Here is a 27,463-nt window from a genome sequence, read left to right on the forward strand (position 1 = left end):
ATACAAATGATGCTTTATTGCATATCTTTGTATACAAATTTTTGCATAGTCAGATTTGTCTACCTATATAATAAATTTCCCGAATAGAGAGTGCTAGAGATTCAAAGGAATGCACATCTTGAATTACAATAGACACTGCCAGGTGTCTTCCAAAAAGATTGCACAAATTTAAACTCCCAACAGTGCATGAGAGTTCCTGTTTCTCCACTTGTACATCAACACTGGGTGTAATCAAACTTTAAGTCTATAGCAAGTTGTCATAAGAACATAAGAGCTGTGCCAGAAAGCCGGCCGTGGAGCCTCTTATCGCCGCCAGTGAATGTCTCTGTTGTGGCCACCAGGTTCTGTGGCGATTAGTGTTATGCCAGCACCTAGATCAGGTTAGTGCTTCTCTGATGGTGGCCTTTTTTGTTTTGATATAATTTCAGTTTACAGAAAAATTGCAAATATAACAAAATATTACAGAGAAGTTCAGCCAGATACTTCATTTATTAACATTTTACCACATTTACATTATCCCTCTGTGTATCTACACACACACACACACACACACACAATCTTATTTTTCCTGAACCTTTTGAAGGTAAGTAGACATCATTCCCTTTTCTTTCTAAACACTACAGTGTTTCTAAAATTAAAGACATTCTCTTATTTAATGCCTGTATAGCTATCAAAACTAGATATTAAAATTTATATGATCCTATTTTCTAATCTACCATTTTATGCAGATTTTGTCACTTGTCCAAATAATGTCCTTTTCTAGCAGAAGTAAATTCTGGATATTCTGTTGTATACAGTGATCATGTTTCTTCAGTCTCTTCTAATCTGAGCAAGTTTCTCATTTTTTTGTCTTTTACAACCTTGGTGCTTTTAAAAGTGTAATCCACTTATTTTGTTGACTCTGCCACAGTTTAGGTTTGTTATGTTTCTTCTTGTTTAGCTTCAAGTTGTGTTTTTGTCCGTGAAATTACAGAAATGATACTGTGCTCTTACCATGTTAGGAGGCATTTGATGTCAGTTTGTCCTTTTCAGTCTTTTGGCATGAAATTGGAGTAGTTGTCCAGCATCTTACTGCTCTCTCTTGTTGAGGCCATAGATTTTAAGACATATACTTTTCATATAAGGTCTTTATATGTGATGTTAATGGATGCCAGGGTTCTCAACTCAGCTGTGCTGTCTGGGTTGTGAGGCTTATGGCTATCGCAGATTTAACTGGAACAAATCCCTCTGCAGGTATGAATTTTAGGAAAATCACCTTTTCCCTAACCTGATGCTAATTTTGGAGATACCTCAAAAGCCAGATGCAGAGAATAGCTGAAAACGATGGTCTCGGTCACTCCTAGTTTGTACCTTTCCACTCTGCCTGCTTCTTTACACAGAGTGATGACAGGCTAACAGAGTTTGCTGTTGTTTTAATTGGGAGAAAAAAAAAGGTAGAATAAAGGGATTTTAAAATTAAGGAAGCAGTGCCTTTCAGATGTTCTGTGCAGCATACTAGTAAGAAGGGGAGCATGTTTCTTCACCTGGTGGGGCCAAGTGTGGCACGTCTTTGAAGTCTACCCCATAGGATATTTGTTCTAATAGAAAATATTTAGTAATTGTGATGGTTCAGGAGAATGCATCGTGCCTTGATTGTCTTTTTTGTTGTATCCAAGACCACTAGTTATACCTTGACAGGTTTTGAGCATTATTGCCATTAAATACAGGTCTTAAGGTAAGAGTAAAGCTAAAAATTGAATTGTGACAAGGTGTCACTTGTCTTGCTCAAAGTTACTTGACTCAATACATAGACTGTTTTCTGTCATAAATATAGAATGAAGGTTTAGAAGTGAAGATGTTACATATTTACTTGAAATATATTTTTAGATTGTTCCAATATTAGTCTTTTCAATCATATTCAATAAGTATAATGTTTATTTCTAGCTTTTTAAAAAATAAATTACATTGATGAACATCTTTGAATATATACCATTGTCCATTTGTCTTAATTGAATGTAAGTGCCATAAGGGAATGGATTTTATGTCTCTTTTGTTCACTGATGTATACCAAGTACCTATACTCGGTACATACTGGGTGAATGAATGAATCTGAAGACAAAGATGGTATATTATGTGTAGCCTTTTCTAACTAGCCTCTTCTGTTTTGGTGAGTAGATTGCTCAACAACTTTCTGGTACGTATTGCTTTGTTTTTCATATTATATGTTAGCACAGACTATGATGATCACGTATATCATCTATGTGTTTCTTTCTCCTGGTGGAATGATCAGGCATGGATTCTTGAGGGTATCAATCAGGTTTCCTTATTTTTCCTTCGTTAAATGCTGTTTCGTTTCACTGTCTTAAACCATGATTCAAAAATTCTGGTACTTTTTTTGAACTGTATACCACCTAGAGAAGATTTGGTATGAAGTGAAGTGAAGTTGCTCAGTGTCCAGCTCTTTGCGACCCCATGGACTGTAGCCTACCAGGCTCCTCCGTCCATGGAACTCTCCAGGCAAGAGTATTGGAGTGGGCTGCCGTTTCCTTCTCCAGGGGATCCTCTGGACCCAGGGATTGAACCCGGGTCTCCCGCATTGTAGGCAGATGCTCCATTATCTGAGGCACCAGGGAAGCCCGACAAGTGTATAAAACAAGTGTACTTTTCTCAGCTTGCTGTTCATTCAGTGTTGTATTTACATGAAGTTCGACTTCATTAAGAGTTTGGATTTGTTCATGCTCTCTTCAGTGTTTCTTGAGTTAATAATTTATTTTAATTTCATTTATCCATTAAGCAGAAAACTTGTGAAATTCAGAATAATAGAGGAAATTACTTTTAGTTCTACACCCAAGGGCAGAATAGTTTCCCACATGATTTGAGCTGGCTTTTGCGTCTGTAGACTCAAAAGTTCTAATATCACTAGACAATATCCTAGCAGAGTAATTACTAAATTGTTCTATAGTCAAAGTTTTTTCTTTTCTTTCCATACCTCACCTTTTGGTTTTTGACTTGATTTTTCTCGTGTGAAGCATCTGTTAGCTAGAAAAGGTGTTAAGATGGTAAAATTTTGATAACTTTATCGTGTTTATCCTCAATACGTTGGTGGTCATATACTTCCTTAAAAGATTGGTTAATATAGAAGAAATGCGTCTGTTGTGGGGGAAACAATATTACATGTCCACCATGAGCAAAACAGAAGTAAAAGAAGTATGCAAAGTTCAAGTCTTTTACTTACTTGAAAATTCTAATGGTTTGGAGGATATGTGGGAACCTTGTATGGGTAGGAAATATATTAAGTGATTGATGGAAACTTTTGAAAAATCTTCAACACTGCCAGGTGTATGAAAACCGATACAGTTATAATAATAATTTCCCTAACTCTGTTTTGAGTAAAAGATGATTGTTATATTAAAAAGGGAAAGCTAGTGAAGTTAAAGTAAAATGAATTTGCTAGCCTAAAATTATACTTATAACATATACTTTGGACAGTCTAAGCTTTCTTGAGCCATGTGTTATATGAGCATAACTAACTAGTGATGGCACCTAGGTTTGTGTTTTATTCGCCAGTCCCCATCTGAGGGAAAAGCATACAGAATGGAAGAGGGAAAGGACATAGGTGTAATCAACTTTACATAAACTAACCTTTGCTTGTTACTTAAAAAAAACTCCAGAATTATAACTTTTCTTTCAAATATATAACAGGATTTATATTATCATGATTAATCAAAATATGCTTTATATAGTGTACATAAAATTTGAGAAACCTATTCATGCAAATGAGATATTGACAACCTATAGTATCAGAAAGATAAACTGGATAGCAGTGATTCTTTGTACAGTGAGGAATTAACTCCATATTTGATAAAATCAAAGGTGTCCCTAGATAGTGAAGGATTTAGGGTTTTGTTTTTGTTTTGTTTTTTGCATTTTTACTTGTATCATGCACATCTTATGAAAGTGTCTTACAGAAAAGTGGTCTAAACTTGACTGATCCGATTTATTTCTGATTTTCAGTTGTCAACACATGTCAATAGACATCTTGTTTTAAAAATAGATTAGAAGTAAAGATAAAATTTTTGTAGTGTCCTTACTCCCTACTGCAAAATGGAGGAATAGGACTTAATCTTTAAATTATAATCAGTCTCTGAGTAATTGTTACCTGACTTGTCATTTCTGCTGAAAACTGTTATTTTGATTGTATAATATAAATACTACATCATGAATTTTCTTGATTCACTCATGTTTAAAGATGGGCCTTCTTTCTGCAGAAGATAATTCCTGAAGTGTTATGTATTATACATCAGATCAGTAGAGGAAAGTGGCTCTTGATAAGTATAGGGTGCATATAGTATCTTGGTGTAAGTTGATAGTTTTAAATATGTAGATCTATGAATTTAACTGAATAATTAGAATCTAGTTCAGTTGTGAGCTTCAGAGTTATGCATCGTGAACCTACTAAACACTCTTATGAATTTCTCAGAAAACTCATTTTCTTTTATTTTTGATAATTAAATTTACTTATTTTTAATCGAAGGATAATTGCTCTAAAATATTGTATTGGTTTCTGCCATAGGTCAACATAAATCAGCCATAGGTATACCTATGTATACCTTTCTCTCTCTTTTGAACCTTTCTGCCACCTCCCTCTGCATTCCACCCCTCTAGGTTGTTACAGAGCCCTAGTTTGAGTTCCCAGAGTCACGCAGCAAATTCCAAGTGGCTGTTTTACATAGGATAGTGTATCTGTTTCTGTGTTACTGTCTCCATGCATCCCACCCCACCTTCCTCCCCCCACCGCCTGTGTCCATGAGTCTGTTCGTTCTCTGTGTCTCCATTGCTGCCCTGCAAGTAGTTTCATAGGTACCATTTTTCTAGATTCCATATTTATGTGTTGAAACACGATGCTTATTTTTCTCTTTCTGACTTTCATTCTGTATAATAGGCTCTAGGTTCATTTACCTCATTAGAACTGACACAAATGCATTCCTTTTTATGGCTGAGTATATTCCATTCTATATGTGTACCACAGCTTCTTTCTCCATTCATCTGTCAGTGGACTTATAGGTTGCTTCCATGTCCTAGCTATTGTAAATAGTGCTGCAGTGAACATCGGGGTACGTGTGTTCTTTTCACTCAGGTTATATGCCTAGTTGTGGGATTGCTGGGTCATATGGTGGTTTTATTCCTAGTTTTTTAAGGAATTTCCATAGTGACTGTATATACATTCCCACCAACAGTGCAAGAGGGTTCCCTTTTCTCTACACCCTCTCCAGCATTTATTGTTTGTAGATTTTTTAACGATGGCCATTCTGGCCCTTGTGAGATGATATCTCACTGTAGTTTTGATTTGTATTTCTCTAACGAGCAGTGCTGAGGTTCTTTTCATGTATTTATTAGCCATCTGTATGTCTCCTTTGGAGAAATGTCTGTTTAGGTCTTTTGCCCACTTTTTGATTGGGTTGTTTGTCTTTCTGGTATTGAGTTGTATGAGCTGCTTGTATATTTTTGGAAATTAATCCTTTGTCAGTTGTTTCATTTGCTGTTGTTTTCTCCATTCTGTAAAGAATCTGCCTGCTACGCAGGAGACCCGGGTTCAATTCCTGGGTAAAGAAGATCCTCTGGAGAAGGGAATGGCAACCCACTCCAGTATTCTTGCCTGGAAAATTCCATGGACAGAGAACCCTGGCAGGCTACAGTCCAAGGGGTTACAAAGAGTTGGACATGACTGAGCGACTAACACTCTCCATTCTGAGGGTTGTCTTTTCACCTTGTTTATAGTTTGCTTTCCTGTGCAAAAGCTATTAAGTTTAATTAGGTTTCACTTGTTTATTTATTTATATTTATTTCCATGATTCTAGGAGGTGGGTCATAGAGGGTCTTGCTGGGATTAACGTCGATTGTTCTGCCTGTTTTCTTCTAAGGGCTTTATAGTTTCTCATCTTTCATTGACATCTTTAATCCATTTGAGTTTGTCTTTGCATATGGTGTTAGGAAGTGTTCTAATTTCATTCTTTTGTAGCTGTCCAGTTTTCAATGGCACCCCTCTCCAGTACTCTTGCCTGGAAAATCCCATGGACGGAGGAGCCTGGAAGGCTGCAGTCCATGGGGTCGCTGAGGGTCGGGCACGGCTGAGCGACTTCCACTTTCACTTTGCACTTTCATGCACTGGAGGAGGAAATGGCAACCCACTCCAGTGTTCTTGCCTGGAGAATCCCAGGGACGGGAGAGCCTGGTGGGCTGCCGTCTATGGGGTCGCACAGAGTCGGACATGACTGAAGCAACTTAGCAGCAGTTTTCCCAGCATCACTTATTGAAGAGACTATCGTTGTCACATTGTATATTCTTGCCTCCTTTGTCAAAAGTAAAGCGCCCATAGGTGCGTGGGTTTATCTCTAGGCTTTCTATCTTCAGGAGACCCATTTTATTACCCTTCTCCCATTCTATTAGATACAGTAACCATTAGGTTTAATGAGATCAGTAGAAGTGTGATGGCATATGCATTAAAGAGAGGATTGAGTTTACAGACACTTACTGAAGATACTTTATTATACACTGAAGAAGTGATTTATCACTTATAAGATTTCTAACTTTCAGATAGCACCCAGATAGAACAGTACATCATTTTGAAATACTGTTCAAGCTCAGCAGGCAAATCTCTTTTTCATGTTTTCTATGGGGGCAGGAGTGATGTTGCACAAGCATTACTATATGATTGTTGACTTCATCTAATGGGTAGTTCCAAAAAAGAATGTAGGCAGATATTTGAACCAACATTCAGTTGATTTAATCTGATTTTTAAAGCATTCCAGAGTACCAGAAAACAAAATTTGCTTTTGAATTTTGAGAGCAGTGGATCTTATTGGTTATATAATAGACCTATGTTAAATTATCTGTTAGATTCCAAAGGATGTGTGATGATCAGAGTTATTAGCTAATATGGTTAGTATCATGATTCTAACTGAAAAGTTTCATCTCATTTGTTAGCTGTGTCTCTCTAAAATTTTCACCATTTTAAGCTCTTAGATACTCTCTACATTCTTTGCTTCTCTTTATAAAGTGTGACTCTGTTCTTAAATATATATATATGCAAAGAAGTAATTTAAAGATTGTCTTAAACTTTTGGGGTTTTATACTAAATCCGACCTAGTGAGGAACTTTTTAATTTTAATCATATGCTGCAATGGTAAATTTAATCAGTCTCATACATTAAAAAAAAAAATCTTTCCTGTGGAAAGTTTCAGGAATAGATTTTTGCCTTTAATTCCATAATTGGAATTCACATCATAGATTAACCAGTAGTTCAGTGTTTTAAAGCCTATGTCCTTCAGCACCCTTGTTGATATTACTAATAAATCATTGTGTTTAAAGTGGACCATCCTATAGGATAAAAATCAAAGAGGATTACTTATTATTAATCCTTCTGACAAAAACTTGGGATTATTTACTCGTTTTGGGGTGCTGTTTCAGTTATAGCCACTTTTCAGTATTTTAGGGTTAACTGAAATACCAAAATATTCAAGGGAAATTTCTTATAAACCAAGTTCATAAACAGTGTCATAGAACATTAAATTACTCAACAGAATGAACTACATGGGATTTTAAGACTTTTGTCATCAAGTTAATAATTGTGTGAAATACCACAAATATAGAACTCTTTTAGGCTTCTCAAACCTATAACTCGTTATGAACAAGTCACTTAACCTATTTATAACTGCAGTGTGGCTTTAAAAAGAAAGAAAAATTCTATTGATCTTTTTTCTTCAAGTGCTGTGTACCTCTGCCATGTCTTTCAGAAGACCTCATTTTTTATTTCAGAGGAGACAGGTCATCACATAAGGATTAGTTTCTTCTTCTTCTTATACTTGTTTATCTTTGTTAATATCACACTTAATATCTTTAGTTATTTTGGCTTAACTTTTATAACTAGAAAACAGTAATAATTACTAACATTTACTAATAATTAATAATTCCAGGCATTCCAGGTGTTCTCTGTGTCTTCTGTATATTAGTTAGCACTTTTAATCCTTCAGCAACTCCTTGAGGTAAGATGAGGAAGGAAACTGAACTAGAGAGTCAGATAACTTCAGGGCTGCTCGGGAAATAAACACTAAATCATAGATTTGAATTCAGCTAATCTTACTCTTGGAGTCTCACTTACCACTCATGCCGTATTCTAATTCCAGCCTAAATTGTGCTTATCTTTGCTTGGGCTTTTTCTCTTTGCCCTCTCCCAAACAATGTTACTGTCTTTCAGTGGTTCTATGCTAGAATATTTAGCATATTTCTTTTTGAAGGGCCATATATTATGAACTAATTAATTAGTCCACATCTAGGCTTAAATCTTAACTCTGCCTGCCACTTAGTTTACTTTGTGACATTGGGCAAGTTGCTTTATACGTCTTTAAAATGTGCCTTCCAGAATTATTTTATAATGGTTAAAAAGGGTTAACAAAAGATATAACATAATGCTTGCCACATGGTAAACATCTGTGAGATCTATACCCCCTTGGGCTCTGAGGAATTTTTTGAGTGCTGCAGATTATGTTTGACTAGAAGATCATCTTTTGTTGGGTGTTTTAGCAAGGTGTCTCTGGGAAGTACCCTGCTATCCTGCTCTCCTCATCTAATCAGTGTAATACACACTCAGCGTGTGGATGTGTCAGGCCTACCTAGGGTCTGTTGTTTTGTTTAGAAACAACTTTAAAGTCTGTATTTTGTTACTACTGCGTGTTGGTATTTACTGGAGGCGTTCTTTTTACAGTGCTCTTTAGTAGGGTTGAAGTGTAAGTCGTAAAGGAGGTTTCATGGTGCCTAAAATACTGTGGAGTGTGCATTTAGCCTATTTAATTTTTTTTCTTATTTCTTCTAGAAAATTTGGTGAGCGGCCTCCACCTAAACGACTCACTAGGTAAGCGTTATATTAGTCTTTTACCCAAACATTTTATGAAAGTGTTAGATCCTGTCATTTTGGAAACTCAGGTTTTATTGAAAAGAAGTTACTCACATAATGATATCTAGATCATAAGCCTATTTCCATTTTCCCTTCCTTTTATCACCCCCTTTTCTCTCCCCATAAAACAAGATAAGATGGTACAGTTCAAAGGGAAAATGAAACCTTTCAAGGTTAATATTGAGTATTATATAGTTAATGTGACAAGGACTACAGCATAAGGATGGTTTCCTTTATCTAGTTTCATTAGGCAATCACAATTTGTTGATTACAACTGGGACTTGAAAGATACTTAAATGCTTTTAGAAAGAATTTTAAAACAGATTTTATACATTTTAATGAGACTATAAATATTATACTGTTCTAATTATATAATTTTTACAGTGTGCATTTTAATTACATGTTAAATTTAAAAGTGTTGGTCTTGAAAATACTTTAAAAAATTTCTGAGAGCCAGTGATTGTAAAATAAAAAGTAAGATGCTCAGTTCCACAGCTATAGTCCTGGAGATAATGCTACCCTGCCTTGTTAATATCTTTCAAGAAAATTGTATGCATGTATAAACAGAGCTTGTCTTTTTTTTTTTTTTTTTCTTTTTAAAGTCTAGCATCATACTCTTAGCAGTGTTCTGTTAACTGTAAATCTTCTACCTTGGTCTCTTTAGTGTCTTCATAATTTTTCATTGTCTTCCGACCAGTCTTTATTTAATTCACACAGATGGCCATTTGGGTCATTTCCACATTGTTGCCATTATTAAAAAAGCTGTTTCACTCAAACAATGATGGGGACCTGCCAGAAGGACACACAAAAGGAGCCAGTTTGAAGAGGCTTCTTTTAGCTAAATCATGGACACTTTGGTCATCAAAATAAATAATGACAATAATAGATTAGAACCCATAAAATAAAATGACAGTTTAGAAGAGTATGCTGAGTTAAATACTTAAATAAATGGAGGAAAGGAGATAGCTTCTCTTTACAGAAGAATTCCACCTAATAAATGTAGAAGAAATGATGAAACTAGGAAACCACACATTGGCAACCACTACAGTGATTGTCGTCTCAGGCTAACGTCATCAATGGATGTTTAAACTACTGGTTTAAAGTCTGATGAGAAACAGCTTTTTTATAGTGTCTAAGCATATCTCACAAAGTATGTGTTAACTATGAGTTCAATTCAGTCGTTCAGTTGTGTCCGACTCTTTTCGACCCCATGAATTGCAGCACGCCAGGCCTCCCTGTCCATCACCAACTCCTGGAGTTCACTCAGACTCACGTCCATCGAGTCAGTGTTAACTATAAAGAGAGCAATAGTAACATGACAGGAAATCTGACAGACACCACCTTAATTAAGTGTTCTAAATTAACATCACCAGTAATGGACAGATAAATTCCACATGCATCATGAAGAATCACAGTATAGCTTTGGTGTGATTCTTGCCAAAAATGCATAAGCTTAAATCTAAGCTTAAGGAAACCGTCAGACAGACACAGATGGAAGGACATCCTATAAAGTAAACAGCATTTACTCTTCAAAATTTTAAGATTACAAAGAATAAAGTCTGCAAAGAACCAGAGTAAAGGAACCCCAAAGGTCACAACAGCTAGGTTACACATGACAGATTTAACTAAACTGGACCAGGAACAAATTTTTCTTGTGCTCTAAGGATGGAGTTGCCAAACATTTTCTCTAATGGACCAGATAATGAAAGTGTTAGGCTCTTTGGATCACACTGAGTTTGTTGTGACTCTTCAGCTCTGTTCTTAAGTCCCCAAATCATCCATAGACAATATGTAAATGAGTGATGTGTCCATGTTCCAGCTCAGCTTAATTAAAATAACAAACAAAATGGAGGCTATCCTAATTTGGCCTGAGTTCAGAGTTTCTCAAGGCTACTTCACACTTCCACCCCCCAGTAAAGGATATTAGAGGGACAGTTGGAAACAACTGAATAAAAATCTATTGCCGAAGTATTGTATCAGTCATAATTGCATGTGATTGTATAAGACAATGTTTTTTTGGCAATAAACACAAGTATTTTGGGTAAAGTGGTTTTATGTCTATAATGTGCTCTTAAATGGTACAAATATGGTAAAATGTTAACATTTGCTAGTCTGAGGGAAAAGGAGACTAGGAATTGTTTGTACCACTTTTGTAACTTTATATCTGAAACTCAAAATTTAAAAATATTTTTAAGGCATTTTTCAGATCAAGTGGGTTGGGAAAATATAACTTACCTCACAGGTCAATGTAAATATATTGTCAACTACTTGTTTTTATATATCTTGAAGAAATTCTGACTGGAATTTGTTTAATTCACATATTAGGCATTTTGAAATTTAACATTATTTATTAGATAAATGATATTATTAGATAACTGTTTTCATTTCATTACCAGCAGGAATAGGTTTGAGTGACTCCTAACAATAAGATATATTTTGATGAATAATTTGGGTTTCCCTGGTGGCTCAGAGGTTAAAGCGTCTGCCTGCAATGCGGAGACCTGGGTTCAATCCCTGGGTTGGGAAGATCCCATGGAGAAGGAAATGGCAACCCATTCCAGTATTCTTGCCTGGAGAATCCCATGGATGGAGGAGCCTGGTGGGCTACAGTCCACAGGGTCGCAAAGTGTCGGACACGACTGAGCAACTTCACTTCACGTTTCCATAAAAATAGCAATCAGCACAATATATAAATGTTATAAATAAATATAATAAATGGTAATAATATAAGGAAAGGAGGTTTTCCTTTCCTTAAGTGTATACAATGATATAATTAGGTCCCATCTACTTTATCATGGCTTTCCATTTACCTTTTAAGCAGTTTTTCCTGGTTAGAAAATTTTAGTAGATTTTAGGACTTCTGCTTCTGGCCAAGATGGAGTAACAGGGACTGGAATTACTCTTCAGCTTGGAACAACTAAAAGCCTGGACAAAATATATGAAACAGCAGTTTTCAAGATATTGGATGGCAGGCAAGAAAGGACAGTGAGCCTTGAGAGACAGGAGACAAATGAGGTGAGCCCCAGCTTAGTGCCTGGAGAAAGTTTCCAGTATATGATGTAGGAAAGGGAATCCAGGTTGAGCCTGGTAAGCACCTTGAGTTGTGGAGATGAACTGGGAATGTAAGGAGGCTAATTAAAGTGGTCAGAATTCTTTGGGTGGGGAACTGGAGAGGAAAGAGCTATGCAGAGTTTCAGAGATCTTTAGAGGGTCCTCTCTAGTCTTGAGCTGAGTATTAAACAACACATGTGTGAGTAAACCAACCAAGGCTGGGGGAAGATAAACCTAAAGAATTAGAGGAAAGAATTCCTAGAGCTCTCTCAATTCTATGAATTGTGCCTGTTGCCAGTAGTCAAAGTGGGGAAAAAAGCTCATAATTCACAGTGCATCAACTAGAGTATTCAGAAGAGTTTGGTTTCAGTGGTACAAAATTAGGCCTAAACTAAATGCTGCTCTGGTTTCACCTAAAAACCTTAAGCAAGTTTGAAAGGATCAAACATTTTCTAAATAACTTAATTTAGAACTAGAACAAAGCTCAGGAATATTTAAAAATGGAAAAATATGCAGCACTCAAAAAGATGGTAAAATTCATTGTGTCTTAACATATGGTAAAAATAAAAAATGTAGGAAAATGGTTCATAATGAGAAAAACCAGTCCATTAAAACCAACCCAGAAGTGACACAGATGATAGAAAAAGGCATTAAGACTGTTAATTACATTTGTCTTCTTTATGTTTAAGAAGCTAAGATCAGGACTGTACAAAATTTGTGTCAAAGGATAAAATGGTAAATATTTTTGTGGCCTGAACAGCCTCTGTTGTAACTATTCAACTTTATTGTATCGCAAAAGTAGCCAGACACAATGTCTAAATGAATGGACATTACTGTATACTGGAATATAACTTTATTTCTACTATAGGTGATAGGTTGCATTTGGCCTATAGGCTGTAATTGCAGATCCCTGAGCTGGAAGAGAGATTGGAAGTTAAATAAAGGACATGGAAGATTTAAAAAAAGAGAAGATCCAATTCACATTTGTAGAGATGAAAACTAAACTATTTAAATGAAAAAATACACTTGTATTAATTACAGATACATGCTACCGAAGAAATTAGTAAACTTGAAGGCATACTAATAGAAGCTATCCAAAATGAAGCACACAGATAAAATGTCTGAAAAATATCATTAGTGAACTGTATTTTATTTTCAAATGGACCAATACACATGTCATTGAAGTCATTGAAGGGGAAAGAAAGAAAAAGAAAGTGAAGTTGCTCAGTCATGTCTGACTCTTCGCGACGCCATGGACTGTAGCCTGCCAAGCTCCTCCATCCATGGGATTTTCCAGGCAAGAGTACCAGAGTGGGTTGCAAGAGATAATGAGTGAAAATTTTCTAAATTTGCTGAAAACTATATAATAAAACAACAATTCTAAAACTCAGTGAACCCCAAGTGCAAAAACTATTACCGTTTATTTCTGGAAACACATCATCATCAAACGGCTTAGTTCAGTTCAGTTCAGATCAGTCGCTCAGTTGTGTCTGACTCTTTGCGACCCCATGAACCGCAGCATGCCAGGCCTCCCTGTCCATCACCAACTCCTGGAGTTCACCCAAACCCATGTCCATCAAGTCGATGATGCCATTCAACCATCTCATCCTCTGTCGTGCCCTTCTCCTGCCCTCAATCTTTCCCAGCATCAGGGTCTTTTCAAATGAGTCAGCTCTTCACATCAGGTGGCCAAAGTATTGGAGTTTCAGCTTCAACATCAGTCCTTCCAATGAACACCCAGGACTGATCTCCTTTAGGATGGACTGGTTGGATCTTCTTGCAGTCTAAGGAACTCTCAACAGTCTTCTCCAGCACCACAGTTCAAAAGCATCAGTTCTTCGGTGCTCAGCTTTCCTCATAGTCCAACCCTCACATCCATACATGACCACTGGAAAAACCATAGCCTTGACTAGACTGCTTAACCACAGTGATAAAGAGAAAATATTAAATGGAACAGAGAAAAATGATACATTATATACAGAGGAACAAAGATAGCGTGACAGAGGTTTTTCATCTGAAACCTTGCTAGGAAGAAGAGGACAGTGGAACAAGAGTATTTAAGTTCTCAAGGGGGGAAAATATGGCAACCTAGAGTTCTAGACTCAGCAAAGGCAAAAACAAAGACAGTTTTCAACATAAGAAACTGAAAAGGAATCAATCATAAACAGGCCCGAGCTATAAGAAGTGCTGCTGCTGCTGCTGCTAAGTTGCTTCAGTCATGTCCGACTCTGTGCGACCCCATAGACGGCAGCCCACCAGGCTTCCCGTCTCCGGGATTCTCCAGGCAAGAACACTGGAGTGGGTTGCCATTTCCTTCTCCAATGCATGAAAGTGAAAAATGAAAGTGAAGTTGCTCAGTCTTGTCCGACTCTAGCGACCCCATGGACTGCAGCCTACCAGGCTCCTCCATCCATGGGATTTTCCAGGCAAAAGTACTGGAGTGGGGTGCCATTGCCTTCTCTGTAAGAAGTGCTAAAGAAATCCTTTATGCAGAATGATAAGGAATTTTGTATCTCTGGGAGTGTATGGAGGTTGGAGAGTTTAATTCAGAGTTTCTTTCTTTTAAAAAATAATCTTTTAAACCTATCCTCTTCTCATCCCTGTCTTCCAAATTAAGCAGTAGTTTAAAAAAATACATTGTTACTTAGAGGATGATCTTTTGGATAGTGTTCTAAAAGTACTATTTTACTGATACAGAGTTATTTTTGATTAAGTATAGTTAATACTATGTACTGTTAAGCATTTCACTTTTTAAAAATACTACATTCTTCTGGATATATAGATGAATACATATGGTAGGAATTGAATGCTAACTCTCAAGGGCATCCCACTCTCTTGAAGATAGTCCCCTTAATGTGGATCACAGATATAACTGACTTTACTTGACTGTGGATTAAAACACCAGAATAACCAGGTTTTATACTGAGATACAGAAACAACTGGCATGGTTTTCTGTGGCCTATAGTCAGTTCAGTTCAGTTGCTCATCATGTCCAACTCTGCGACCCCATGGACTGCAGCATGCCAGGCCTCCCAGTTTTTCTCAAACTGTACTCTGCAGCGCTCTGAAATGTTTGCAGGTGTTGGGTGTATGTGTGGAATTACTTAATGCAACAAAAATAAGTTTCTTTACCAGCAGACAGTTCATGTTGGAACCTTTATTATTTGGATTTTACAAGTGACAGAAATCCAATTTGAGGAGTACAGAGACTGATTCCGTTGGTAAGGGTGACAGTTTAGACCTTCCATCTTTGTGGGCCACCATTCTTCTTGAGTATTTGGAATTGGCTATGGTTAGTTCCCAGCTCAAATGCCTTCCCCACAATCCCCAGCCCCCAACACAAACACACACGCGCGGGTGCGCGCGCGCACATGGTTTAAATCACTTACGCACCCTTTGCCGCAGTCATGGCGGCTTAACTGAATGCGGTCAGGAAGTAAGGGTTCTATTTTCAGATGATTAGGGGTTAGCACCATTAAGGATATTCTTTTTTGAATTTTGCTTGCAATATAAAAAGTACACATTTATAAAGGAAAAAAGAGTCAGAAGGTTGACAAAGTAATAATTTAACCATGTCAAATTATAATGGCATTTGCCATGATTTCATGTTAGTAAAAAATATTGATAAAACTTTCTGCTTTTCTAAACATTTAAGCTAAATGTGTTTTAAGTAAGAAAACTCAAAAATAGTTGCTCCATACTCTTCTTCAAATAATTTTTAATTGGCTTCCATTCAGAATGAATATTTTATAAGGAATTATGGAATGAATTAAAGAATACATAAACTTCAAAACTTGTTAAATAGTAACTGTTAAAACAGATTATGAGTTTCAGCTTTATTGTCACTGTTTTTTTTTGTTTTTTTTTTTTTTTAATAATTCAGCAATACAAAGTAGTAATTCTACTGGTAAGGTCCTTATAGCACCTATATTGTTTTCAAATAAAATTTCCCTTGTTCTTTCTTAAAAAGACATTGGATGATTTTCTCATCTTACTGTTGGAAGGAACAATTTTGGTTTTCTTTAATCCACTTATTTTCATCCCAGGTAAATTGCCCCACCCCTCTGATATTTGGCAATATCTGGAGACATTTTTGGTTGTCACACATTGAGGAAAGGTGTTATTGGCTTCTAATCGGTAGAAGTTAGAGATACTGCTAAACACCCTCCGGTGTGCTGTACAGCCCCCTCACACCAGAGAATTGTTTAGCCCAGGATGTCAACAGTGCCTAGATTGAAAACCTGTTCATTTGAAGACACTCTATTCTGTTTGAGTGAAGAGCATATGGGCTATCACTTCATGGGCTTTACTTTTTAATTGTGTTTCTTTTGAGTATATTACCTTAATTTTTTTTAATGGCTCTTTAAGGTACGAAATAGAACTATCAACCTACAATTGCCAGAGAACATAATTTTAATGTTTGATATTCTATTAACAAACTGGATTTTGTCTTGTTGAAGAAGATGTTTGTTAAATTGTTATTACAGAACAACTATTATTAAAGTTTTTAGTGGCTTTTTCAAGAATTTGTATTATAAATATGAAGGGAAAAGACAAGGAAAACTGGAGCTATCTTGCATTCATCATAAATATGTTGAGATCTGTACTCTTTTGTCATGATGACGTTGTGAACAGTTACTTCCAATATGAGCAGCTAGCATGATAACCAGTGCCTGGGAAGTAATGGGCTCTCAATAAATCTTTAATGGGAAGACGGATAAAAGTGTAGCCTACCTGTTACGCTTGCAGAAACTCGTGCCTTGCAAGTCAGGTGGGACACCTGATCCTTTACCTCCTGGTCCCTTCCTTTCAAGTTTGCTGTCAAATTTAAGTGGAAGTCTTCCAACCTCTACCTCCTGCCCGCTTCCTCCTGCTGTTCTAAGAAAATAATAATAATAGGTAGAGTTGCCTGACCCTTGATATTTGTCAGATTGTGGGGATACTTAATTTAAAATATTTTTCACAATATGAGCTATTAATGTCATTTTTTTTTAAACAGGTAAGAAAACTCAGGCTTAGTAATTGATAAGAGTTAAAATTCAGACCCCTGTTTTATACCAAAACTGGGCTCATAACCAGTGCAAAATATCTAATAATATTAATTTTGTCTTCAAGAGCCAGACTGCCTAAGTTTGAATCCTGAGACTTCAGTGTCATTTTGGAAAGTTACTTAACTGTTCCTCCATTTCTAAAATGTGTCTGATAGTGTGTCTTAGAGGCTTTGCATACTGTTTGGGATGACAAGGAAAAAGCCCTGACATCTGACACACTAAGTAATTGCTAAATGATATAATAGAGACTATAATGCAAGTAGAATCCAGTATGGGGAAATATATTTGAAATTGCTTCTTAAAATTTTTTTTTCAAGTATATTGCAACTATTCACATTTTATGCCAGTGACTGGACATCTGTGTCAGTTTTGTCAAGATACTGACCTTCTGGCTTAGCTTTTGTTTCCTTATCTACCTTGAACACTTTGGTCAGTCATATGACTTAGTCGCGCCTCAGATCCCGTATTATCCTTATCCTCTTCATGCTACACCACTTGTCCACTACCCAGCAGGTTTGAGAATGTGCTGTCTATTCCCTTGGAATGTTAGTGGGAATTGTCACTATCATTTATGAATTTCAACATTAGCCAGTCCTTCAATACAGATTTTCAGTCATTTACATTGTCAGCGTCTTTCTCCATTCCCTAGAGAGTATTTTCAAATATCAGTAGTACCTATGGCCTTCTTCTGACCTGTTAGGCATCACAGCAGACTCTCATTTTACAAAAATTGGTAAGACTTTTTGTTAGCTGGTGGCTGACTTCTTGCTAAAATTAGAGACTTATACCTTTGCAGCATCTCACTCTTGATTGTTAACTTTTTTTGAGGTTGTCTCCTTCCTTAGCATCTCATAGACAGTTTCAGTTCTACCCTTACTGGTTCTTCTTCATTTCCTTTTATACATTTTCTTCTTGACATTCCTATCACTGTGTTTTCTTTCTCAGAGATTTAATTCCCTTCCATGGCTTTAGTTGTGAGCTATATACCAATGAACCCTACTTTTCCAGCCCAGATCCTTCTCAGGAACTACAGGTGGTTATTTCCAACAACCTACCAGCTTGGAGTTCTGGGGCATTTCAGAGTCGACGTTTGTCAAATATGATGGAACTTATTATACACTTGCCTCTCCTGAAACAAAACACTTAAAAGTTGTCTTCTGTACTATCTTCTATTACCTCTTCCTTAGTGTGTCAGCCTTATTTCAAGTTTGTCTCTGTGCTTTCTAAAGTCCTTTCCCTATTTCACCACTAAAATTAACTGAAAAATAAAATTGACTGTATGTCTTAAAAAAAAAAAAACCCTTAAGATCTTACGTTGCCTTTTCTGTCCATTGAAAATCCAGATTCCACAGCATGGCGCTTTTTCTTTTTTTTTATGATTTTGTTTCTTTAGTTTTAGCTCATGAGATTTTGGATCTTCATTACTGCATGTGGGATCTTTTTGTTAGTTGCCTGCATGTGAAGTCTTAGTTGCAGCATGTTGGATCTAATTCTGTGATCAGGGATCACACTCCGACCCCCTCCTTTCGGGCCGCTGAGTCTTAGCCACTGGACCACCAGGGGAATCACAGCATGGTGTTTTTTTGGTAATGGGGTTTGGTGGCTCAGATGGTGAAGAATCTGACTGCAATGTGGGAGACCCAGGTTCCAACCCTGTATTGGGAAGATCCCCTGGAGAAGAAAATGGCAACCCATTCCAGTGTTCTTGCCTGGAAAAGTCCATGGACAGTGGAGCCTGGTGGGCTGCAGTCCATGGGGTTACAAAGAGTTGGACAGGACTGAGCAACTAACACTTTCACTTTGGGATAAAATTAAATGATGATCTTTTCCCAGTTTCAAAGAGATGGATTTTTTTTTTTTTTTTTAAGATTTTAAGTGTTTTCTAGGTATTTTAAGAATTTTATTACCTGCTATTGCTTTTATCATCATCTGTCATAGGGTGGGATTTGAATTAACTTAAACTTTTATATTTATTATTTAAATTTTTTTTAAAGATTTATTTATTTTTGGCCGTGCTGGGTCTTTGTTGCTGCGCATGCTTTTTTCTCCAGCTGCGGCGAGCGGGGACTCCTCTTCATTGTGGTGCACAGTCTTCTCTTTACCGCGGCTTCTCTTGTTGTGGAGCACGGTCTCAAGGGCACATAGGCTACAGTAGTTGCAGAACGACTCAATGGTTGTGGCTCAAGGACTCTAGAGCGAGAGCCCAGTAGTTGTGGCGCTTGGGCTTGGTTACTCCGCAGCATGCGGGATCTTCCCGGACCAGGGATTGAATCAGGGTCCTTTATTACCTCTGCCCTCCTTTACATCAGTTCAGTTCAGTCGCTCAGTCGTGTCTGACTCTTTACGACCCCATGAATCGCAGCACGCCAGGCTTCCCTGTCCATCACCAACTTCTGGAGTTTACTCAAACTCATGTCCATCGAGTCGGTGATGCCATCCAGCCATCTCATCTCTGTCATCCCCTTCTCCTCCTGCCCCCAATCCCTCCCAGCATCAGGGTCTTTTCCAATGAGTCAACTCTTTGCATGAGGTGGCCAAAGTATTGAAGTTTCAGCTTTAGCATCATTCCTTCCAAAGAAATCCCAGGGCTGATCTCCTTTAGGATGGACTGGTTGGATCTCCTTGCAGTCCAAGGGACTCTCAAGAGTCTTCTTCAACACCACAGTTCAAAAGCATCAATTCATCAGTGCTCAGCTTTCTTCAGAGTCCAACTCTCATATCCATACATGACTACTGGAAAAACCATAGCCTTGACTAGATGGACCTTTGTTGACAAAGTAATGTCTCTGCTTTTTGATATGCTATCTAGGTTGGTCATAACTTTCCTTCCAAGGAGTAAGCATCTTTTAATTTCATGGCTGCAGTCACCATCTGCAGAGATTTTGGAGTCCCAAAAGATAAAGTCTGACACTGTTTCCACTGTTTCCCCATCTATTTCCCATGAAGTGATGGGACCAGATGCCATGATCTTAGTTTTCTGAATGTTGAGCTTTAAGCCAACTTTTTCACTCTCCACTTTCACTTTCATCAAGAGGCTTTTGAGTTCCTCTTTACTTTTTGCCATAAGGGTGGTGTCATCTGCATATCTGAGGTTATTGATATTTCTCCCAGCAATCTTGATTCCAGCTTGTGCTTCTTCCAGCCCAGCGTTTCTCATGATGTACTCTGCATGGAAGTTAAATAATCAGGGTGACAGTATACAGCCTTGACGTACTCCTCTTCCTATTTGAACCAGTCTGTTGTTCCATGTCCAGTTTTAACTGTTGCTTCCTGACCTGCAAATAGGCTTCTCAAGAGCCAGGTCAGGTGGTCTGGTATTCGCATCTCTTCCAGAATTTTCCACAGTTTATTGTGATCCACACAGTCAAAGGCTTTGGCATAGTCAGTAAAGCAGACATAGATGTTTTTCTGGAACTCTCGTGCTTTTTCGATGATCCAGCAGATGTTGGCAATTTGATTTCTGGTTCCTCTGCCTTTTCTAAAACCAGCCTGAACATCTGGAAGTTCACGGTTCACGTATTGCTGAAGCCTGGCTTGGAGAATTTTGAGCATTACTTTCCTAGCGTGTGAGATGAGTGCAATTGTGCGGTAGTTTGAGCATTCTTTGGCATTGCCTTTCTTTGGGATTGGAATGAAAACTGACCTCTTCCAGTCCTGTGGCCACTGCTGAGTTTTCCAAGTTTGCTGGCATATTGAGTGCAGCATTTTCACAGCATCATCTTTCAGGATTTGAAATAGCTCAAGTGGAATTCCATCACCTCCACCCTCTTTGTTCGTAATGATGCTTTCTAAGGCCCACTTGACTTCACATTCCAGGATGTCTGGCTCTAGGTGAGTGATCACACCATCGTGATTATCTTGGTCGTGAAAATCTTTTTTGTACAGTTCTTCTGTGTATTCTTACCACCTCTTGTTAATATCTTCTGCTTCTGTTAGGTCCATACCATTTCTGTCCTTTATCGAGCCCATCTTTGCATGAAATGTTCCCTTCGTATCTCTAATTTTCTTGAAGAAATCTCTAGTCTTTCCCATTCTGTTGTTTTCCTCTATTTCTTTGCACTGATTGCTGAGGAAGGCTTTCTTATCTCTCCTTTCTATTCTTTGGAACTCTGCATTCAGATGATTATATCTTTCCTTTTCTCCTTTGCTTCTCCTTTTGCTTCTCTTCTTTTCACAGCTATTTGTAATGAAAAGCTATTTGTAATGTAAAGCCATTTTGCGTTTTTGCATTTCTTTTCCATGGGGATGGTCTTGATCCCTGTCTCTTGTACAGTGTCAGGAACCTCTGTCCATAATTCATCAGGCACTCTGTCAGATCTGGTCCCTTAAATCTATTTCTCACTTCCACTGTATAATCATAGGGATTTGACTTAGGTCATACCTGAATGGTCCAGTGGTTTTCCCTACTTTCTTCAATTTAAGTCTGAATTTGGCAATAAGGAGTTCATGATCTGAGGTACAGTCAGCTCCCCGTCTTGTTTTTGCTGACTGTATAGAGCTTTTCCATCTTTGGCTGCAAAGAATGTAATCAGTCTGATTCTGGTGTTGACCATCTGGTGGTGTCCATGTGTAGAGTCTTCTCTTGTGTTGTTGGAAGAGGGTGTTTGATATGACCAGTGTGTTCTCTTGGCAAAACTTTTGGTCAGACCTCTATTTGAACCATGTTCAGTTCAGTCGCTCAGTCGTGTCCGACTCTTTGCGACCCCATGAATCGCAGCTCGCCAGGCCTCCCTGTCCATCACCAACTCCCGGAGATCACTCAGACTCACGTCCATCAAGTCAGTGATGCCATCCAGCCATCTCATCCTCTGTCATCCCCTTCTCCTCCTGCCCCCAATCCCTCTCATGTATTTCATAACAATTTGTTTTCCAAATATGTTTTACTGTCTTTACTGGACTTTGAGCTTTGTTCCTGTGGTAAGGATTAATTCTCAATCTGTTAGATTCCAGTGTTACCTTGTGTGCCTTGAATCAGTAAATATAAACACTGTCATCTAGATCATCTTATTTATCCTCAACCACTCTATATTATGTCAGCATTATTCTTATTACCAGATACAGAAACCAAGCTAGATGAGGTTAAGAGATATGCCCCAGGCCACTTAGTTTCAGAGTGCTTCAAGTGTAATTTCCCCACCTTTGATAACTTACTACTATTCTGTGGGCTTCCGTAGTGGCTCAGACCGTAAAGAGTCTGCCTGCAATGTTTGAGACCCACGTTCCATCCCTGGTTCGGGAAGATCCCCTGGAGAAGGAAATGGCAACCCACTGCAGTATTCTTGCCTGGAGAATCCCATGGACAAAGGAGCCTGGCAGTCCATGGGGTAGCACAGACTCGGACACAACTGAGCAACTAACTCTTTCACTTCACTTTTCATTATTCTATAGCTGTTCTCTTACACATTTGTCTTTTTACTTATAAATAAAACAGTATTCAGTGTATTAAAAGTGCTTCTTGATGATTGTTTTTGAAGCACTTCTGCTTTAATTTTGTAATGTGTTAAACATCTTAAGAATTAGGATTCTGCTGATTCAGATATGTGGAAGTTTGACCTGTGTAGACCTTGGGTTCTTTGTATTCTATTGTATTGCTTAGCAAAATAATTGATAAATGTTTTTAAGACATTGAACTTTTTTTACAGTATTTGCGTAATAAATGGATAGTTGGAGTACTTTGTACCCAAAACAGTTACCATTGTATTTTTTCCAAAATTTAATTGTTCTTCCCTAATTTGAATTATCTTTTATTAAACTTTGTGTTTAGTAACATCATTGAGAGTAATTATGAGTTTGTATATAAATAATAGCCCTTTCTTATTCCTTTTGTAGGGTTGTTATTTTAAGAACATGTAATACTAAATTTGAATGACCTGAGAATTTCTTATGGATTTGTATTTGGTGAAAAACACTCATTCTAATAGCTGGAGGAGAGGCCCTAGTCTTAGTGGTGAATTAGATTATTAAGTACAAAAATATTGCTCATGATTAATTTTACAAAGGGTTTAAAGCCTAATAAGCAATGTACTTGGTGTTTCTAGTTACTCTATAAGTTGTAAGTTTGGTTTAATTGAGTTATATTATAAATTCCTATAGTGAGGGACAGCTTCTTTGCAGAGAAAAAAGTATACTGTTGAAGACGAGCAGTGTTTATTTCTTCATTGTATAATACTTTTTAAATTAGTTATGGTTTGTTTTGCTTTATTGCTTTCATTTTTAGATTTACTTGTTTGAAACATTTAAGCATTCTTTTTACAGAACATAGTAATATTCCAAATCTTACTCCTGTAATAGTAATATTTATATTTTATTTTAGAGAAGCTATGCGAAATTATTTAAAAGAGCGAGGGGATCAAACAGTGCTTATTCTTCATGCAAAAGTTGCACAGAAGTCATATGGAAATGAAAAAAGGTAAGATTATTTTTTCTTTTTGTGGATAGTTAATAGTTATCAGATGAATTTACAAATGATGTATTGATATGCAAGTAAGAGAATGGTTTCTGTTATTGGGTTATTTGCAAGTACAAAGTGAAAAGTACAGGATTTGTCTCTATTGTTTCTATTTAGTATAGATCCTCTGGCTAAATCCCTCATTTCACAAAATGAAATAATCCATAATTTTTATTCGGGACTCTATAGTATTCCCTAAGTACTTCTGTGGTACATTAGCTCATTCAAAAAGTAGTTTTCCTTTTGGTGCAAAATGTAGTTTTATAAAGAAATATGACCTCAATATTACCATTTTAAAAAGAAAAGGCTTAAACAGACCCCAGAATTGAATTATGGAGTGATTGTGAAGAAAAGTACTCCCAGCCCTTTCCACCTTGACTGTGTGCCTGTTCAGGTTAAGGGAAAAACAGCAGAGTTGAGCTGGTGCTCATATTATGTGAATGTGGCCTTACAGAAATGACCTATAAATCAGATTAGCCAAAATTAGATAACATTTTAATATTTAGTGTTTATCTTAGTATCTTTTAAATTTCAACATTTTTGGCATATACTTGTGGGGTTTTGTTAACTTGTTTTTTTCACTTAGTTCCTAGAATTTTTCTGTTAATAGTTTCTCAAGTCTTTGTCTTTCAGATAGCATTTTTATGTTAAGCATAAAATAACATGCTTTGGTGGACAAGGCTGCTTATGGAGGAACATGAAAGATTTTTTGGGTTGGCTCGAAAGGTAATAAAACTGAACTGGAAGAAGGAATGAAAATTTAGGTTTAAGTATTGGATTGAAAGGAATGAGTGGAGTCTTTTCGATTCCACAAAATCTTTGAGTTTGTGAGATAAAGGAAATCTTAGCATATGCATAAGAGAAAGGAAATGGAGTACATTGATTGAATGTGCTAAAAATTTTTTAAATAGTCTGTTTCTCAAAGTCCTCTAAATCTGAGCTGAAACTATTTAGTTGATAATCTTATCATCAAAGAGGATTAGCAGCTGAAAACAGTATTTAGGACTCATATTGTCAAGTGTTTGTTTTTAGTTATTCAAGTTCTCTAAATTTCTGATTACTCATGAAACTTAATCATCTGATTCAAATACTAGAAGAAGTTGGTACCTATGGTTTGGGACATAGAAGCCAAATCAAGATAGTGGCCCCTTTTTGCATGAAGTTGATACTGGGTATTCAGGTCTCCCTGCCCCATGACCTCATGTAAATACAGGAGACGGTCTTTTTTTTCTTTTTTTTTTTTTAAACTCCTAAGCAAAGCAAACCAAGTCAGTACCTTCATTACTTGAGATGGATCTAAAAGGCCGGTGTTGCACCTCATGGTGAAGAAGGAACAGCTTTCCTTTATCCAGTCATGATCTAGACATTGTTCAGGAAATGCCTTACAGATGTTTTAAAGTTTTAATCTTTAGAAGAATCTTGTAAATAGGAGTGCATTAGTTAGGAAACAACAGATCAGAGACTTTAGAAATGGGATGGTAGACAATAGAATAGAAAATACTAGAGATCTCTTCAAGAAAATTGGAGATGTCAAGAGAGCATTTCATGCAAGGATGGGCATGTTAAAGGACAGAAATAGTAAGGACCTATCAGAAGCAAAAGAGATTAAGAAGAGGTGGCAAGAATACACAGAAAAACCATACAAAAAAGGTCTTAATGACCTGGATAGCCACAGTGATGTGGTCATTCACCTAGCGCTCGACATCGTAGAGTATGAAGTTAAGTGGATCTTAGGAAGCATAACTACAAACAAAGCTAGAGGTGGAAGTGGTGGAATTCCAGCTGAGCTATTTAAAATCCTAAAAGAACATCTTCTTTTAAAGTGTTGTGCTCAATATGTCAGCAAATTTGGAAAACTCAGCAGTGGCCACAGAACTGGAAAAGATTAGTTTTCATTCCAGTCTCAAAGAAGAGCAATGCCAAAGAATGCTCAAAACATCATACAGTTGCTCTCATTTCACATGCTATATAGCAAGGTCATGCTCAAAATCCTTCAAGCTAGGCTTCAGCACTATGTGAACCAAGAACTTCTAGATGTACAAGCTGTGTTCCAAAGAGGCAAAGGAAGCAGAGATAAATTGCCAATATTCATTGGATTGTGGAAAAAGCAAGGAAGTTCCAGAAAATCATCTGCTTCATTGACTATGCTAAAGCCTTTGACTGTGTTGATCACAACAAACTGAAAAATTCTTAAGGAGATGGGATTACCAGACCACCTTACCTGTCTCTTGAGAAACCTGTGTGTGAGTCAAGAAGCAACAGTTAGAACTGGACATGGGATAACTGACTGGTTCAAAATTGGGAAAGGAGTACGTCAAAGCTGTATATTGTCATCTTGGTTATTTAGCTTTTATGCAGAGTACATCATACGAAATGCTGGGCTTGATAGCTCACAAGCTGGAATCAAGATTGTCAGGAGAAATATCAACAACTTCAGATACGCACATGATATCACAGTAATGGCAGAAAGTAAAGAGGAACTAAAGGGCCTCTTGATGAAGGTGAAAGAGGAGAGTGAAAAACCGGGCTTGAAACTCAGTATTAAAAAACTAAGATCGTAGCATCTGGTCCCATCACTTCATGGCAAATAGAAGGGGAAAAAGTGGGAGCGGTGACAGATTTTATTTTCTTGGGCTCCAAAATCAATGCAGACTGACTGCAACCATGAAATTAAAAGATGCTTGCTTCTCAGAAGAAAAGCTATGACAAACCTAGACAGCCAGCATATTAAAAAGTAGGGACATCACTTTGCCAACAGAGGTGATTACAGTAGTCATGTATGGATATGAGAGCTGGACCATAAAAAAGGCTGAGTGCCGATAATTGATGCTTTTGTATTGTGATACTGGAGAAGCCTCTTGAGAGTCCCTTGGACTGCAAGGAGATCAAAACAGTCAGTCCTAAAGGAAATCAGTCCTGAATATTCATTGGAAGGATTGATGCTAAAGCTCAAGCTTCAGTACTCTGGCCACCTGACTCATTGGAAAAGACTCTGATGCTGGAAAAGATTGAGGGCAGGAGAAGAAGGGGTCGACAGAGGATAAGATGATTGGATGGCATCACCGACTCAATGGACATGAATTTGAGCAAACTCCAGGAGATAGTGAAATACAGAGGAGCCAGGTGTGCTGCAGTCCGTGGGGTTGCAAAGAGTCGGACATGACTTAGTAACTGAACAACAACAGTGAAAATAGGAATAATTTAACTTAACAAGTTCATTGTATAGCTGCTCACCTGGGCTGTGTTGCTTTCCCTCTCCCCACCCATGTATTTTTGAAGATCCATTTTTTTAGTATGTTTTGATTCATTTATTAACTCATTTTTTCTTTATTTCTGACAGCCTGCTAGATTCTAGGTACTATGCAAAAGGCTCTTTTAAGCCAAGAGTTTTAAAAGTCGCTATGTCATTTAATACTGAAGTGGATAACTGAGACCCAGTGGAGATACAGACAGGGAAGAGCTTCTCAAAGTCCCAGATAAGATTCCTGTTTGCTAGTCACTGTTAAAAATATAAAGCTATAGTGGCTTATTGAGTTAAAATAGGTGATTTAGTGATTATCTTTTATTATGGTTGTATTTATTCAATTTCTTTCTATTAAGGAAAGATCAAGGAATCTAAGCTTCTGACTCCAAAAAATGAAAGGATTAAAAAAAAATGCCAGAGTAACTACTTTCTTATATGTACTGTGTTATTAACATTTCCAGAAGAGACATGGCACTAGTTTTACAGTAAAGGCAAAAACGTCTCAAAATTACTTGATTTTTAAAAAGTATTAATAGTCAGGGGCTGCTAACAGAGGCCAGTCTCCAGGGTGATTGTCAGGGCTTCTTACTGGAAGAGGTCTTGTCCCTTGCTGCTTGGTAGAGTGTAGTAGAAAGAGGAATATCTGCTTTCTTTCTTGTTGATCAGATTCAGGCCTTTCTGAAAAGCTGCTAAGTTTAGGCATGAGGTAACCTGGGGACATGACCACAGTCCTCTTGGCT

General features: G+C 37.3%; 1 protein-coding gene across 4 annotated transcripts in view; it reads left to right on the forward strand.

The window, feature by feature from the left end:
* RBPJ (recombination signal binding protein for immunoglobulin kappa J region) overlaps positions 1 to 27,463 on the forward strand; it is a 115,240-nt gene that overhangs the window by 63,303 nt on the left and 24,474 nt on the right. For all 4 annotated transcript variants that reach the window (XM_027544211.1, XM_027544212.1, XM_027544213.1 and 1 more), the window contains 2 exons: positions 8,849 to 8,887; positions 23,345 to 23,440. In XM_027544211.1, the coding sequence (XP_027400012.1) occupies positions 23,352 to 23,440 (89 nt within the window). In that variant the 5' untranslated portion in view covers positions 8,849 to 8,887; positions 23,345 to 23,351. The remainder of the gene's footprint in view (positions 1 to 8,848; positions 8,888 to 23,344; positions 23,441 to 27,463) is intronic.

The sequence above is a fragment of the Bos indicus x Bos taurus genome, chromosome 6, assembly GCF_003369695.1.
Source record: "Bos indicus x Bos taurus breed Angus x Brahman F1 hybrid chromosome 6, Bos_hybrid_MaternalHap_v2.0, whole genome shotgun sequence".
In the NCBI taxonomy this organism is placed as follows: Eukaryota; Metazoa; Chordata; class Mammalia; order Artiodactyla; family Bovidae; genus Bos; species Bos indicus x Bos taurus.